Source organism: Scardinius erythrophthalmus (assembly GCF_964197995.2).
Source record: "Scardinius erythrophthalmus genome assembly, chromosome: 4".
Classification (NCBI taxonomy): domain Eukaryota; kingdom Metazoa; phylum Chordata; class Actinopteri; order Cypriniformes; family Leuciscidae; genus Scardinius; species Scardinius erythrophthalmus.
In genome coordinates this window covers 14,331,109-14,347,412 of record NC_138224.1, presented here as the reverse complement: position 1 = coordinate 14,347,412, position 16,304 = coordinate 14,331,109, and the positions used below count along the sequence as shown (strand labels likewise).

General features: G+C 38.5%; 1 protein-coding gene across 1 annotated transcript; it reads right to left on the bottom strand.

The window, feature by feature from the left end:
• Window positions 1-7,192: 7,192 nt before the first annotated feature.
• On the bottom strand, window positions 7,193-15,595 carry slc26a4 (solute carrier family 26 member 4; the record flags this gene model as incomplete). The annotated part of the gene is made up of 20 exons (XM_081363190.1): window positions 7,193-7,216; window positions 7,297-7,380; window positions 8,278-8,423; window positions 8,495-8,549; window positions 8,751-8,987; window positions 9,145-9,240; window positions 9,362-9,454; window positions 9,538-9,607; window positions 10,062-10,168; window positions 10,361-10,456; window positions 10,576-10,653; window positions 10,735-10,848; window positions 11,529-11,676; window positions 11,964-12,046; window positions 12,176-12,328; window positions 14,010-14,174; window positions 14,393-14,595; window positions 15,049-15,159; window positions 15,251-15,390; window positions 15,459-15,595. The coding sequence occupies 20 exons, from the start codon at window positions 15,593-15,595 to the stop codon at window positions 7,193-7,195; spliced, it is 2,340 nt and encodes a 779-aa protein (XP_081219316.1).
• Window positions 15,596-16,304: the final 709 nt, after the last annotated feature.

Sequence of the window (16,304 nt, the reverse complement as noted above, 5' to 3'; positions counted from 1 at the left end):
TATATATATATATATATATATATATAATATATAATTTGAGGGGCAGGCATACCAGTACGCAGTTCTCCCTTTCGGGCTAGCCCTGTCTCCTCGCGTCTTCACGAGGGTTGTCGAAGCAGCCCTTGTTCCTCTCGACGACTGGCTGATCCTAGCTCACTCTCGAGACAAGGTTTGTGAACACAGGGACCTAGTGCTCCGGCACCTAGCTTGTCTGGGCCTTCGGGTCGACTGGGAGAAGAGCAAACTCTGCTCCGTGCATGGTATGGAAATTGACTCGGTCGCCATGTGTGCGCAGCTTACGAGCGAGGGCATGGCAACACGGCACGCTCCGAGTCCCAGTGACTTCGACCTGCCGTCAGACCTTCACCCCGTGGACGAACCTCAGTTTTCCCAGCGCCTTTGGCATGTCAATTGCCTTGAGTTGCAGGCCGTACGTCTCGCCCTGCACCGCTTCTGTGCGTTGCTCACGGGTCAGCACGTATTAGTCCGATCAGACAATACCACGACAGTAGCGTACATCAACCGACAAGGTGGTCTGTGCTCCCGCTGTATGTCGCAACTTGCCCGCCACCTCCTCATATGGAGTCATTCTCTGACCAAGGACACGCTCGGCACGGATGCACTGGTGCACAGCTGGCCGCGGGGCCTCTGCAAGTATGCGTTTCCCCCAGTGAGCCTTCTTGCGCAGACTTTGCGCAAGATCAGGGAGGACGAGGAGCAGGTAATTTTGGTTGCCCCGTATTGGCACAACTGCACCTGGTTCCCAGAACTAGTACTCCTCGCGACAGCACCTCCCTGGCCAAATCCCCTGAGGAAGGACCTGCTCACCTTATGGCACCCTCGTCCCGATCTTTGAAAACTCCACGTGTGGCTCCTGGACGGGACGAGGCAGGTTTGAGTACCCTACCACCTGCGGTGGTGGCTACCATCACTTCCGCTAGAGCATCGTCCACGAGACATCTCTATGCGTTGAAGTGGAACCTCTTCGTGAACTGGTGTTCTTCTAAACTTCAAGAACCCACGAAATGCCCGATCAGTGTCGTGCTTTCCTTCCTGCAAGAAGGGTTGGAGCGAACGCTGTCTCCCTCCACCCTGAAAGTGTATAGTGCCGCCATTGCCGCACATCACGACGCAGTTGATGGTAAGTCTCTAGGAAAGCACGACCTGATCACCAGGTTCCTGAGGGGAGCGAGGAGACTGAATCCTCCTCGCCCTCCTCTCGTTCCCTCTTAGGACCTCTCAGTGGTTCTAACTACCCTTCAGAGTGCTCCCTTTGAGCCTCTGCAATCAGTGGAGCTTAAGTTCCTGTCAATGAAGACAGCGCTCCTGGTTGCATTGGCCTCCATCAAGAGGGTAGGGGACCTGCAGGCATTTTCGGTTGACAGAGCGTGCCTGGAATTTGGACCGGTTAACTCTCACGTGATCCTGAGACCCTGGCCTGGATATGTGCCCAAGGTTCCCACCACACCCTTTCGAGATCAGGTGGTGAACCTGCAAGCGCTGCCCTTGGAGGACGCAGACCCAGCCTTGGCACTGCTCTGCCCAGTACGCACCCTCCGTGCTTACGTAGACAGAAAGCAGTGTTTCAGGACTTCAGACCAGCTCTTTGTCTGTCATGGTGGGAAGCTGAAGGGAAAGGCTCTCTCCAAACAAAGGTTGTCTCACTGGATAGTGGATGCCATTGCTTTGGCTTACCAGCAGCATGGTCGACCATGCCCCTTTGGTGTGATGGTCCACTCCACCCGGAGTGTGGCATCCTCTTGGGCTCTAGCGCATGGCACCTCGCTAACAGACATCTGTAGAGCTGCAGGCTGGGCGACACCTAACATGGCCTCTGTGCGACCTCCACTGTTAAGCCTCTCTGAGCATGTGTCTTTCCCTTGGCAAGCCACCTTGCCACCCCTGGGTTTGAAATATTCCACCTGCGGCTGGACACCCCAGTGATTCTCAATATGCAGCCCCCTGGGGTCATGTGTATTCCAAGTCCCCCCCTTCGGGCTGGGCATAACTGCATATTTCCACTGATATATGCTTCCCAGTGTACCTTGGTACCTTGGCATAATTCCAGCAGCCATTAAAAACTGTTAATGTTGTTTTTTCATTGTTTACATGTTTAAATATTCTGAGAATGCATAGTTTAGTTCTAATGTTTAATGTTTAAACTGCAATACATTTTTGCAGTTAATTTTGGCAGCCATTTTGTTTTTATTGTTTATGCCAAAACAGTGATGTTTACAACTTGTTATACGGCAGAAATGGATTCAGCACCTAAAAATCATATAGAAACAACACTTGAAGTACTTTTCCTCAAAAATGCCTACTGCATCTTATCCAGGGCTATTTATCTATTTTGGGACTTGACTATTGGATGCCGATTGGTCAAAACAGCATTTCAGTCATGCCAGACTAATTGATAATGTATCAGTTATGATGCCAAAAACACCTGTTCATTAGTTATTGTCTATATATGCTGCATCCACAGAGTGGCGTTCTGTTATTGTTTTCATTTCATATCCTGATGCCTAATGACTTCAGTGCTGAATGAAAGTACAATTTGTACAGTCTGAAGGTTCATTCTTTGAACGGCAAACTTCCTGTTACCTGAAAGGAACTTATGCAAAATCATTCAGAAAAGAATAAGTATGACACATAATTCATTGTAATTGTAATAAAGTCATCTAGCTTGGGGTTTCATTCTCATGTGATTCTCTGGAAAACATTGCATCATTCTTTTATAAATTCTTTTCATTCTATCCAAATTACTTCCATTTCTGCGAATAATTAGTGATGTCACATTCATATATTTATCACTATGCTATTTTTGTTGCTTCAATGGTCGGCATTCAGAACCTTTGGATGCGGGTGTCTTGTGTGTTAGTGTACACTAAAAAATAGTAGTAATTATAATTAAAAAAGAAAATGCATGAGGTGGCATAAAAACCTGTTAATTACCTGTATAAAATTTGAAACACAACACATTTAATTTGATTTAAAGGGATATTTCACCGCTGGAAAGATGAATGTGTATTTAAATTGGGTCATTTATGTAGTAGAAATGTGAAATTATTTATCATTATTAAGTTGGTGCCTTCTAGACTGAGAAAAGCCAGAAAATTTATTTTTGGCTCATGTGGATGAAAGACAACAACTCCCAGAATGCACTTGCTTCGCTGCCCTACAAGATCACTCCCAAGCCACGCCTACCGGTTACAGAGGGCAGTATCGGAAGAAATTATACAACTAGGCTACTAGTTGACTCGAAACTGAAAAACTCTGTTTTATCGTGAGATCCCACCCCTTATGGGTGGGTTGAAAACATGTGGAACTAGCTCCTCCTACTGGCTGTAGTCTCTCGCCTCTGGACAAAAAAGCCTCAGATGACGCAAAATGACGATTTTTGCGTCATCAGAGTTTTTTTTTTCAGACACACAATACAGAAATCTCTTGTCTCAAGGGGACATGAGGGAGGGAAACACGGTCATTCGAAAATACTACCAGGTTTCTACTGATACAAAGCTTAATGCTAATCGGTGAACTATCCCTTTAATTCAAAATATTGTAAAAAAATAATAATAATAATATAATATATATATATAATATATAATAATATAATATAAATATTCACATATAACATTTGATTTTCAAAAGAAATATGTAGGCTTTTACGGTATTGTTAAAATGATATATACAGAGCCCCTAAAGGGACATAGTGATGGAAAAAATATGAAATGGGAGGAAAAAATATCAATGCTTTTGTGTTCTCTCGCGAAACTTTGCATTTCCTCGCAAAACATTTGCAAAGTTTCTTGGGGAACGCAAATGCAAGGTTTCTCAGGGAAAATCAAATGCATTGACTTAAGTTTTCCTACCATCTCATATTTTTTTTTGTGGCTCTGTATTTTTATAAGTAAAACTTAATAGCCTCCTTGAAGTTCCTGTGAGAAGCAAGTAAAGACTTTATATTAAAAGTACCACCTATATTAGTATCAGTATATTAACAAACCAGTTTAAATTGCTCAAATAGGTTGGTTTTGCACGTAGGCTATGTTGAGCACACAACAAGGTGAAGAAGAATCCAAAATAAATCATTTTTAATCATATAATCCAAACAAACATGCAGGAATTGTCTGAGCAAAACAATAGAACACTAACCACATAAAACGCAAAAGATCACTGACAAGAAGAAACTAAAACACAGGGCCTCAACACGCAGGGGTTAACAAGGAAACCAAATGAACAACAGGTAAACTAAATCAATATAACCAACTGGCACACACTAGGAAACTAGGTCAACATACAATAACAGGGAAGAGGAACAGAACAGAACCAAAACACAATAAAACACAACTTTTACAGGTATATTAACATTATATAATTGAATGACATAATACAGTTTGTAAAATACAGTCAACAAAATGTCAAGTTATACATTTTCAACCCTATTTCTTCTGGATTAGTTATATATTGTGTAAATGTTTTGTTGTTTTCATTATTTCTCCAGAAGTAAATATTTGGTCATCATGTCCTAATCAAATTCTGATTGAGAAGATCCAGCCCTTCTCTTACATCTGAACCTGCAGCTTTTATCATCAAATTAGTTTATGCCTCTGTTTTCTTCAGGTCCAGTAGTTTGCATCAGAACTGGCAGCTCTTTGAGGTTTGAGATGTGTCTGCTACACTGAAGACTACATTTTACATGATATTCCAATGTGAGCTCAGGTACAGCCACTTTTTATTAGTAAAATGATATGAGTGAAAAGATGTGCTTGATATCTTGGGTTATATTCCAGCTTGATGATCTACATTGATACGCTTGTTGACCGCACACTCTGCAAGTAGTTAAACAGGAAAAAGAATTTATATATTTATGTATAAAAAAAAATTATATATAATATTGTGAAATGTAATTGCAATTTAAAATAACTATTTTTTTAATTTTGATGTATTTTAGAATGTAATTTATTCCTAATAAATAAAGCTGAATTTTCAGCATCATTACTCCAGTCTTCAGAGTCACATGATCCTTCAAAAATCATTCTAAAATGATGATTTGCTGCTCAAGAAACATTTATTGTTATTATCAATGTTGCAAACAGCTGTACTGCTTATTGTTTATGGATTATTTGACGAATAGAAGGTTCAAAAGAACAGCGTTTATTATACATTATAAATTTATTTTCTGTCACTTTTAATCATTTTAATGCATCTTTGCTGAGTAAAAGCATTTTTTTTTAAATCATACAGAAAAAAAATCCAACTTTTTTTTAACGTTAGTATATGATACAGGTAAATATGCATGAGACAGTAACATTTACATTAACATCATATATATATATATATATATATATATATATATATATATATAATATGACATTTTTATACTTAATATAAATTATATTGAATATACATTTTATGTGTTTGTCCTGTTTTAAATGTAATTTTTTTTTTCCTTGTATTGTTATCATTAAGTTTTCTATGCGTCATCATCACTGAGGGGAAAAATTATTTATCAGTACACTAGATTTTTACAGCATAGACTTTACACCTAGAGCCACAATAATTATCAAGGAGATCATTTGTAGATAAGGTGGCAATCCTCACCACAGTAATTAATCAATCTATTTTAACTTTCCCTGACGTTAGCCAACGACACACAATACAACATAATTGCATTATGATACATTAATTAGGAAAGGTGTGTTATTGACGTAGAAGCGAACTTTTGATTCTGTGATTTATGCCTAAATTATGTTTACCACTTACTGTTAATCTTTTACTCTATATATATATATATATAGAGAGAGAGAGAGAGAGAGAGAGAGAGAGAGAGAGAGAGAGAGAGAGAGAGAGAGAGAGAGAGAGAGAGAGAGAGAGAGAGAGAGAGAGAGAGAGAGAGAGAGAGAGAGAGAGAGAGAGAGAGAGAGTATATTATATACTCTAATACTAATATTAAAGATCATAGAGAAGGAGACACTCAATGCGTAAACGTACCTTAGAAAGCCAGAGTCAGTCAGTCAGTGAGTAGTCAGGGATGTGTTTGTTTCAGGCACCCATGTCCTTGGGTGTTTAATGCGCTCAGTTACTGTTACCAAATGTTTAAAGTACACAAAAGGCCTCCAGATAGAGCAACACAGGAATGTCAACAGAAATTAAACAAGTGCTTTTTTGTTGAGCTTGTAATTTGTTTCATCTTAGGTAAACAGCCAGGTCTATCTACCCCCTTCTGTGCATGTGTGTGGAAAATTCCAAACATTTTATTGAGATGATGATCTAGACAGGTCCATTTTTTTCATGCATCATGTTTAACACTGTTTAGCAAATTTGGACCTGTGGCATTTAGCCCATGCCTGTTTGCTTTGAGGTCAGAGCAAACAGACATGTTGACAAATTTCACTTTTAGCATTTAAACTTTAATCTTATTCTTCCAGGAAAATAGACCAACAAAAATTGATGACTACAAATTTTTGTCCAATCAGATGCTCTCTAGAATGAAACTGCCCTTCCCCCAATACCACTTACCAATACCAATTAGCAAATCATGATTCACACAGTTATGTAAACTAAAGGATATTGGTTGTTTTTAAAAAAAAGTGATGAGCCCTTCGATATGCTCCACCCCAACTTTTGTTTTAATAGAAAATACATCAACACAGGAAAGATTATATTTGACTCGCTCGGTTTTACATTACTCATAATGTGTCACAAACCCCATCCCCCCCCCCCCCCAAAAAAGTAGATAACAAAGCTTTTTTAAGTATCTGACCACAGTGACATCCCAAGAACAAATCAGGGTTAGCAGACTTATAAAGCACACAGAGACACACTAAAATGTTATTTCCCAGGTGATTTATTTACAAATATTAAATGTTCTTCTGCTTTAAGATTTTCAGTGATCAGTTCTTAACAAGAAATAAATGTTTGTTTTATCAAAAAGAGATAAAATTCTTCTTCTGCTGTCCATACTGATGAACAGGCCTCCACGGGATGGACATCCTGTATTGTGCTGATTGGCATTTGCCTCAAAAATAAGGCTGTAAAAATGAAAGCACTTAATGTTTTTTAACTTCAGTTATTTTGTTATATTTCTAGTCCTCCCTGGACAAAGGTAAACGTCTCCTGACTCATTATCAGCAAATGAATAGGAAGACGATGACTGTCTTTCCCAGTGACTCTGAATACAGGGAGTTTTTTCTCAGTTTGAAAGTCCATGAATAGCCTAGACATGGAAGAGAAACACTTGTTTGGTGGGTTGCTGATTTGAGTTATCTGATAATATAAAAGATCTGGGATGCTCACCAAATGTTGGTTGTCATAGGTCTCAATCAGGTCCTCATCTTCAGTAAATGGAAGGGGCTCTTTGTCATCTTGCAACTGTAAAATCTTGACATATATAAACAGTGTCTTCAGAATGGCATATTAACATAATAATCATATTAATTTTACAGTATGTACAATGTGCACTGTATTGGGAATTTCTATATGCACAGAATACTACTAGTACACTACTGTTCAAAAGTTTGAGGTTGTAAGATGTATTTTTTTTTAAATGTCTTATGCTCACCAAGGCTGCCTTTATCTGATACAGTAAAAACTCTAATATTGTGAAATCTTATTAGAACTTAAAATACTTTTTTTTTTAAAATATAATTTATTCATGAGATTGAAAAGCAAAATTTTCTGCAGCTATAACTCCAGTCTTCAGCGTCACATGATTTGGTACTTAGAATTTCTTGTTATCCATGTTGAAAACAATGTTGCTGTTTGATATTTTTGTGCAAACTGTGATACAATTTTTAGCTATTTTCTGTGTGAGACTTCTGAATCATTAGCCATATAAGTAAATAACTAGAAGAATAACAAGGTGCCGTAAATGGAGAACTATTTGCTCTACAAACCCATCATAAATTAAAATGATATGATAAAAAATTCTGTTACTGTTAATGTCAAGCAGCATAAAAGTTTTTGAACAGCTGAAATAACTAGAAGCGGATGACACTGGAAGCCACGTACATTCAAGTTACAAATGCCTGCACCCTCTCTTGCATTTAAAATAAGGTGACAAGGAATTTATTAGTCACCTCTCAAATTTATGTTATCACCAAGTTAGGCCAGAGCCATTAGCAGCTTCATTACGAGACAATTTACACTTAGAACTGCTGTCAGGTCGAAGAACTACTCTACACTACAGAAAAGTATTGTTGCACTGAGAACACAAAATATTCTGTCTATTCAATCTCCTCTCAAGCTAAAACATCAAATTAATGCTATTAATTTTACCTTCTCAGCTAATGGATCCTGCTCATTTCCACCGGAGGTTTCCAGCTTGATGAAGAGAATGGCGTCATGGACCGAGAGGAAGAGAAGGTCTCTGGTAACCTCCTCATCAAAGAAGGACAGGGCCTCCATTCTCCTGACAAGCTCACCTGTGACACGAGGACCCTTTAGGTTATTGTATCAACAGCTTGTATCAACATGTTATAGAGCCAGGCCTTACCATCACAGCCTGCGATATATACGCTAACCCCAATTCGTATGAATTCCTTTACGACCTGCGAAGATGGGAAATTTTGTCAATACAATGCGTTTCAAAACAACATTGGACCCCACTGACTTTCATTGTATGGACATTTGTGTTCTGCAGAAGATAGAAAGTCATACAGCTTTGGAAGGATGTGAGGGTCACCCTCAGATTTTGGCTGTGCATTACTGAAGTAAAACCATGACAGCAAAGAGCAATAAAGATGGCGCACCAGTCTGAGAGACTTGGCTGCTACCACGTCCAGGAATGAGACGGCTGAGAAGTCCACAACCAGGCTGTGAATATGGACCCTGGGCACTGACACACCGACGGGCAGCTCAGACCTCCAGTCTACCTGGACTTTCACCTCTGAATCTGGCTGAGACACCCCCTTCTCCAGCTCAGGACCCTGCTGGTTTTCAAAGGCTTTGTTTTCTACTCCCAGTGAGGCCACTGGTACCAAACCATTCTGTGAAGGACATCAGATATGGGAAAATCCAGAATGTGGTGTCAGTCAGGTCAGTGAAAATAGGCTTTAAATTGCAATGAATTGCTAAAAGTTTCAAACGTACGTGAAACGCACAGTATTGCAAACACTTTGCTGAAAACTGTTTTGTGCAAAGTACCTCTGTAGCTTGTAGTTTTCCTTTTTTAATGAGCTTGTGAATCTTTTTCAAAGCTTTGTTTCTTTTCTTGAACACCTGCACTGCATCAAACCCCACCTGTAAGACTCACAGAAAAAAGTTTAAGCGTCAAAGCACACCACAAACCACAAATCATGTCTTATACAGTAGTTCATTTCAGATTTTCTGAATTTAGAATTTGAGCAAAAAGTAAACTTACCTCATCTCTCAACTTTTCTTTGAAGTAATCAATATTTGCAAAATAAATAGGTGATTTGCACTTGAAAATCTTAATCCCAGGAATTTCTGCAATCTGAAAATTTTGGGAAATACCTTGTTATTTTAGATAACCATAAGCATGAGTTGTAGTAAGTAATAAAACAAATTGAATCTTACATTTTTGTAGTCTTTCATGTTTTTGTAGATATCAGTGTTTGGGACATTTCCAAGGCTGGCACAGGAAGGGCTGAATTAAAACGAGAGAAACCAAGGTCTTATTAAGAATATCACAGTAATTATTCTCTAATAATTCTTGAACTTTTGTTAAATATTACAAACCAAGCATTTATATGATGCCCTTATTGTTCACAATATTTCAAATCATAGTTTGAGTTATATCATAAACATCAAGCTGCACTAATTCAGATAAACAGTTGTCACATTTCTCAAGAAATATACCAAACCCCCCTGAAAGAAACAAAAAAAAAAAAAAAAAAAAATGGTTGAATTTGCTTTGTCAAATAAAAATTTGAACCTTTTTTTGTACACTGGTTGTGGTTGAGGAGAAACCTCTGGTCCCATTTTAAATCTAAAAAAGTGCTATAAAATACTTCCTTCCTTCCTTCCTTCCTTCATTCATTCATTCAGTAATGACATTACTCTCAAACAACCTTTAATGTCCTTACAACTTTGCTACTTACAACTGTGTTCTGACCACCACTGTGCCCATCTCAAACACCAGACCAGCCAGCAGGCCCACATCTAAACCCAGCACGATTGAGGCCAGGCAAGTAGCTATCCAGATGAGCTGCAGATGAATGAGGATTCACATGCACTCATCTCAGACACAGACTGCTGGTATATAATCTCATTTTATACAAATAAACCAAAATGATTTCACATGATTCAATTCGTTGATAAATATTATGACCTCAAAACACAATTAGCTTAGAGAAACTCTTGTACACAGTCATGCATACCTTAAGTCTTGTGTACTTACACAGTCTGTCCTGTTCTGTCTCCAGAGTACAGGCACTTCAGAGATCTGCATGAACATGCCCTTCAGGTTGGCTATAACAATGGCAGCTAGCACTGACTGCGGGACAGAAAGGGGTGAGTTGCGTGATGTATTTTGGCTGTATTAAATGTTTTTTGTAATGTAAGACATTGTGAACTGTTCTTTTTCTATTAAAACATTAGGTTCCTCTACTACACCTTCTGCAGAGGCTGAAGAAAGGGCCCAAGGGCCAAGATCACTATCATCACCATCAGAGCTGAGATGATACCAGCAACCTGCAACAATGAGAAGAGAGAACAGTTAAATCTGGGTAGTAGTACTGTATTTACACACACACGCACAAACACACATTTTACCTGACTCTTCCCCCCTGTGCTTTCCTGTACTGCAGTCCGTGACAGTGCAGTGCTGGCCACAAAGCTTGATAAACATCCTCCGAAAATGTTGCTGACGCCAAAAGCTATCAGCTCCTAATGGGAATAAAGGTGTAGTAAGCCAGATCAGGTGGTTTATAATCAGTCTGTATCAGTTTGTTAGAATTAAACACCAGCAATTTACCTTTACCCTTTGGAACAAAGGAGAAAAAACAGAAAAGAAAAATCCTACATTTGGAGACCAATCACAAATCCGTATGCAAATAAATTTAGAACTGACACCTAATTAGAATCTTTGAGGTTTTGTTTTGTTTACAGTTCTCAAAAAATTTAACTCTATGCTGCACTGCCGGGTTTAGAAATGATATCAGCCGCTGTTGCAAACTCAAACTTGTTCTATTCTGGCAGGTGAAAGTGACCTTAAAAGGCCTACTCGTTCTTTCTGTCTCTCCCTCAGAATTTCTCCATCTGTGGGAGAGTGTTTGGCTGACACTTATTATTATACTTCACACTCACACAAGCACCCTTGCAAATGTACTTCCTCAGTACTTGTTAATGGCACATTTCATGAAAGAAACCAACTAAAGCAATAGTTCTCAGTTGGTCTTGACACATTCAAAGCACAAACCATTTAAGTGTTATAATGTACTTTACTTTGTATGACTGTATGGTTCGTTGCACTTTATTATGTGCTTTTAGCATTGTGGACCCACTATCCATCAGACAAAAGCATATTTGCAATGTCAGAGACACATTCACACACTATTTTTGTATACCTGGTTGCCATCGACTGTGTAATCATGTTTTGCTGCATAGACTTTTGCCACTGAGACTGCAACTGCATAACCAACCACTGCTGTAGAAAAACTAGAGCCCAAAATATTCCCGATAAGTGCTATATTTGGTGGCTGTGCCGGTGCAAACCTGTGGAGAAACAAGCAGATTCACACAACGTTTTTTTACACTGTACTTGTACTGTGAGCCTTTGTATTTATGCTGTTATCTTTGATTGATGTAGGTAGGATGTAATAATAACCGTTTAATGTTATTATTGGACAAGGCTTTCAAACAGTCAGTGTCATTGTTCTGGAGATAACATTTCTGTTGAAAATCTTTACAGGGACAATAATAATAGTATGTCAATATAAAGTGACTGAATGTGCACCCAGCCCTCATCAGGAAGCAGAAAGTGCCACAGGATGTGCTCTTACCCCCTGGGGAGGCTGTGGACAATGCTGGCGCCGTACTGAGACTTCAGGTCCATCACATGAGAGATTGCAGAAGCTATCACTGTCTATCAGATCAAAAGAGTGAGAGGTAATGGCAATCATTATTTAAAAAAAAATCATCAAATGTCCGAGAATACAGGCTTAGTCTGTGGTTTGAGACTTGTATAGGACAATTGTGGGAAAACTGTACATACCACAATCACTTCTATGGGAATCGGCAGTGGGATTTTATGCTGAAATTTTGTGTTGATCTCTTTCACAGCCATAACAATGAAGATTGTTAGAAATCCAGCGATCAGGTCTGCAATGTTCGTTTGGTTGATGTTCCTACCTACATCAATAAGAGTCTAAATGTGGAGATTTTTTTTAATAATTCAATGTAATAATAATATCATATTAATACTTATTTTTATTTATAATTAATAATAATAATTATTATTATTATTATCATCATTAATTTAAAATATCATTATATAAAAAATTACGTAAATGTTATGTAAATTGCCGAAATTAAACATATAGCAAAGCAAAAATTTACTAGTAAAATTTAATATGAAAAAAAAAACTATTGGAAAAAAAAATGAATATATATATATATATATATATATATATATATATATATATATATATATATATATATATATATATATATATATATATATATATATATATAAAATATATATACACTCACCTGAAGGATTATTAGGAACACCATACTAATACTGTGTTTGACCTCCTTTCGCCTTCAGAACTGCCTTAATTCTACGTGGCGTTGATTCAACAAGGTGCTGAAAGCATTCTTTACAAATGTTGGCCCATATTGATAGGATAGCATCTTGCAGTTGATGGAGATTTGTGGGATGCACATCCAGGGCACGAAGCTCCCGTTCCACCACATCCCACAGATGCTCTATTGGGTTGAGATCTGGTGACTGTGGGGACCATTTTAGCACAGTGAACTCATTGTCATGTTCAAGAAACCAATTTGAAATGATTCGAGCTTTGTGACATGGTGCATTATCCTGCTGGAAGTAGCCATCAGAGGATGGGTACATGGTGGTCATAAAGGGATGGACATGGTCAGAAACAATGCTCAGGTAGGCCGTGGCATTTAAACGATGCCCAATTGGCACTAAGGGGCCTAAAGTGTGCAAGAAAACATCCCCCACACCATTACACCACCACCACCAGCCTGCACAGTGGTAACAAGGCATGATGGATCCATGTTCTCATTCTGTTTACGCCAAATTCTGACTCTACCATCTGAATGTCTCAACAGAAATCGAGATTCATCAGACCAGGCAACATTTTTCCAGTCTTCAACTGTCCAATTTTGGTGCGCTCGTGCAAATTGTAGCCTCTTTTTCCTACTAGTAGTGGAGATGAGTGGTACCCGGTGGGGTCTTCTGCTGTTGTAGCCCATCCGCCTCAAGGTTGTGCGTGTTGTGGCTTCACAAATGCTTTGCTGCATACCTCGGTTGTAATGAGTGGTTATTTCAGTCAAAGTTGCTCTTCTATCAGCTTGAATCAGTCGTCTAGACCTCTAGCATCAACAAGGCATTTTCGCCCACAGGACTGCCGCATACTGGATGTTTTTACCTTTTCACACCATTCTTTGTAAACCCTAGAAATGGTTGTGCGTGAAAATCCCAGTAACTGAGCAGATTGTGAAATACTCAGACCGGCCCGTCTGGCACCAACAACCATGCCACGCTCAAAATTTCTTAAATCACCTTTCTTTCCCATTCTGACATTCAGTTTGGAGTTCAGGAGATTGTCTTGACCAGGACCACACCCCTAAATGCATTGAAGCAACTGCCATGTGATTGGTTGATTAGATAATTGCATTAATGAGAAATTGAACAGGTGTTCCTAATAATCCTTTAGGTGAGTGTGTGTATATATATATATATATATATATATATATATATATATATATATATATATATATATATATATGCAAGTTCTTTAAGCTGAGATAGGTGTGTTTGTGATATTAATAAGATATAAAAAGTGTAAGAGACATACATAAGCAAAGGAGAAGAATCCATTATGGTTGTGGGTAGGAACAGACAGGATGGTTTTAATCTGAGATATGAAGACATGAAAGGCAGCAGCAGTGGTGAAGCCGCCTACCAGTGGGTCTGAGAGATACCTGACTAGAAAGCCCACCTGCATCAGCCCCATAGCCACCTGAGAATAAGCAAAACACATTTGAGTTGCAGCACACCACCTTGATATTAAATGATAATACTGCTGTCTGATGCTTAAGAATACATTTCTACAAAAGTGCAGATTTCTGCCTCCAATGTGCTTGAAGTATGCAAGTATACAAATTAAATATCACAAAACTGAAATGTTGTTTATTTTAACTGTATCACATTTTTTAATTTTGAATGTTGTGACTTTACCTGGAATAATCCAACCAACATTGTCATAGTACAAGCCACCATGATTCTCTGGGCCTCTCTGGCCTCTAGATCCACCTCCATTAATCTTTCATCTGTCACTGTCTCATTCACAGCTGTTATGTTCACTGAACGCAGAAAGTGCTCATCGGGCGCTAAGGTCAAAACTACAGAGCCCACCATCAGACAGGTGACAGGGAATGGACCTAAATGGAGTATAGAGGCAAATAAGAGAATGACAAGAAAACGATGCATACTAGTCTTACTATTTATTCAGTATGCACATATTCTATATGCATAAAATATGCTTACTACATTTGTATACATCAGTGCACAGTGGTACAGAATACTGCGCCAAACTTGAACTTCCATTATAAATTAACCAAAAGAAATATTATATATGTTTTCTTGAATCAATATTTAATTGAATTTCTAACAATTAAGTAAAATTACAAGATGCTAACTGCATGCCATTTTTACAGAATAAAACATGCAATTTATAAAGATCACATAATGTAGTAGTAGCTACTGTGTTAAGCATTTAACGCTACATACCGTATTGCATACTGGTTTGCATTAAATGGAAAGTAGTATGCAGTATAGTAGTATCTTTTATTTGAGACCACTTGAAAGATTTATTAATAAAGACATAGACCTACCCACAGAGATGTGTCTGGATGTTCCCAGCACAAAGTATGTGAGAATGGGAAAAAACGCAGAGTAGAGTCCATAGACTGGTGCTACAGAGGCCAGCAATGCATAAGCCACACCTGTTCAACAATCGAAAGCAATTACATCTTTAAAGTAGCATCATTGCAGTATTAAGTTAATATGGTGTTTTGTTCACAGAGTCTATCTTACCTTGTAAACAGCACACTAGACCTGTGCTGACTCCAGAGACAACGTCACTGGGTAACCATTGCTTGACTGGGTATTTAGGAAGCCATTCTAGAATTGGCAGAAGCCCCTTTATCTTATGAACAGCCCATTTATCAGTGCATCTGTGGAAAATTCAATTCATATTACAATGCAGGTGAAAACACTAGACGTGAGTTCCACATTTACTCACCCGCAGGTTCTGCTCAGCCGTTCTCGTAAACTCTGGATCTCTCGGTCTCGTCTCTCATGGACCTGGTCAAAGATGCTGTTTGAGTAGATACGGCGTGACACGAGGTAGTCTTTTTCATGAAAACACTCATCCATCATATTGCCTGATTGTTTATCTGTAAATTCTTGTGTGTTGTATCTTATCTGTTAGAGAAAATAAGCAGATTTATTAGATTTCATTTTCATTCAGATTCATTTGGATTTGCTGAGGGTTATGCATTAATTAGTTTGTAGTTTTTCTACCTACCGTCACTTGTTCATTTTATTTATTTCTTTTTGTAGGATGACTAATCCAGATAAGCAAACACATAGAGGATCTCGTCTTTCCTGTGTCAGAACAATCTGATCGAACAGACCAAAAGAGCCCTTCTCCCTTTCTCTGGCAGTATTGCCGTGTTCAGTAGACCAGCTCTTCTAGGTCTGCACTAAGATCACTGAACCCATTGACATTAGAAACCCTTCCAGAAATTGGGGCGGGATCCAATCTCCCACTCTGAATGAGGAGGTTTGTGTCCACCAGTCTTTCCCTCACATTTGAGAACCGTAAGTACGAATACAATAGAAAACCTTATCTTGAAGCCTCTTATTCTTAATCAGTTGCACTATAATATCAAAACAGTATTGATGGTAAATGAAACCCCACATTTATTTAAGAGTATCTGAATAAATACATTTCTTGTACATTGTTGTTTATACCGAAATACCTATTTGTATAAGTTGATTACGAAGTCTTACCTGTCTGTTCCAGTTTAGAGTTATGTCAAATGGAAATCCCACAGTCAAGAAAGGGTGCATCTACTGTATGCCA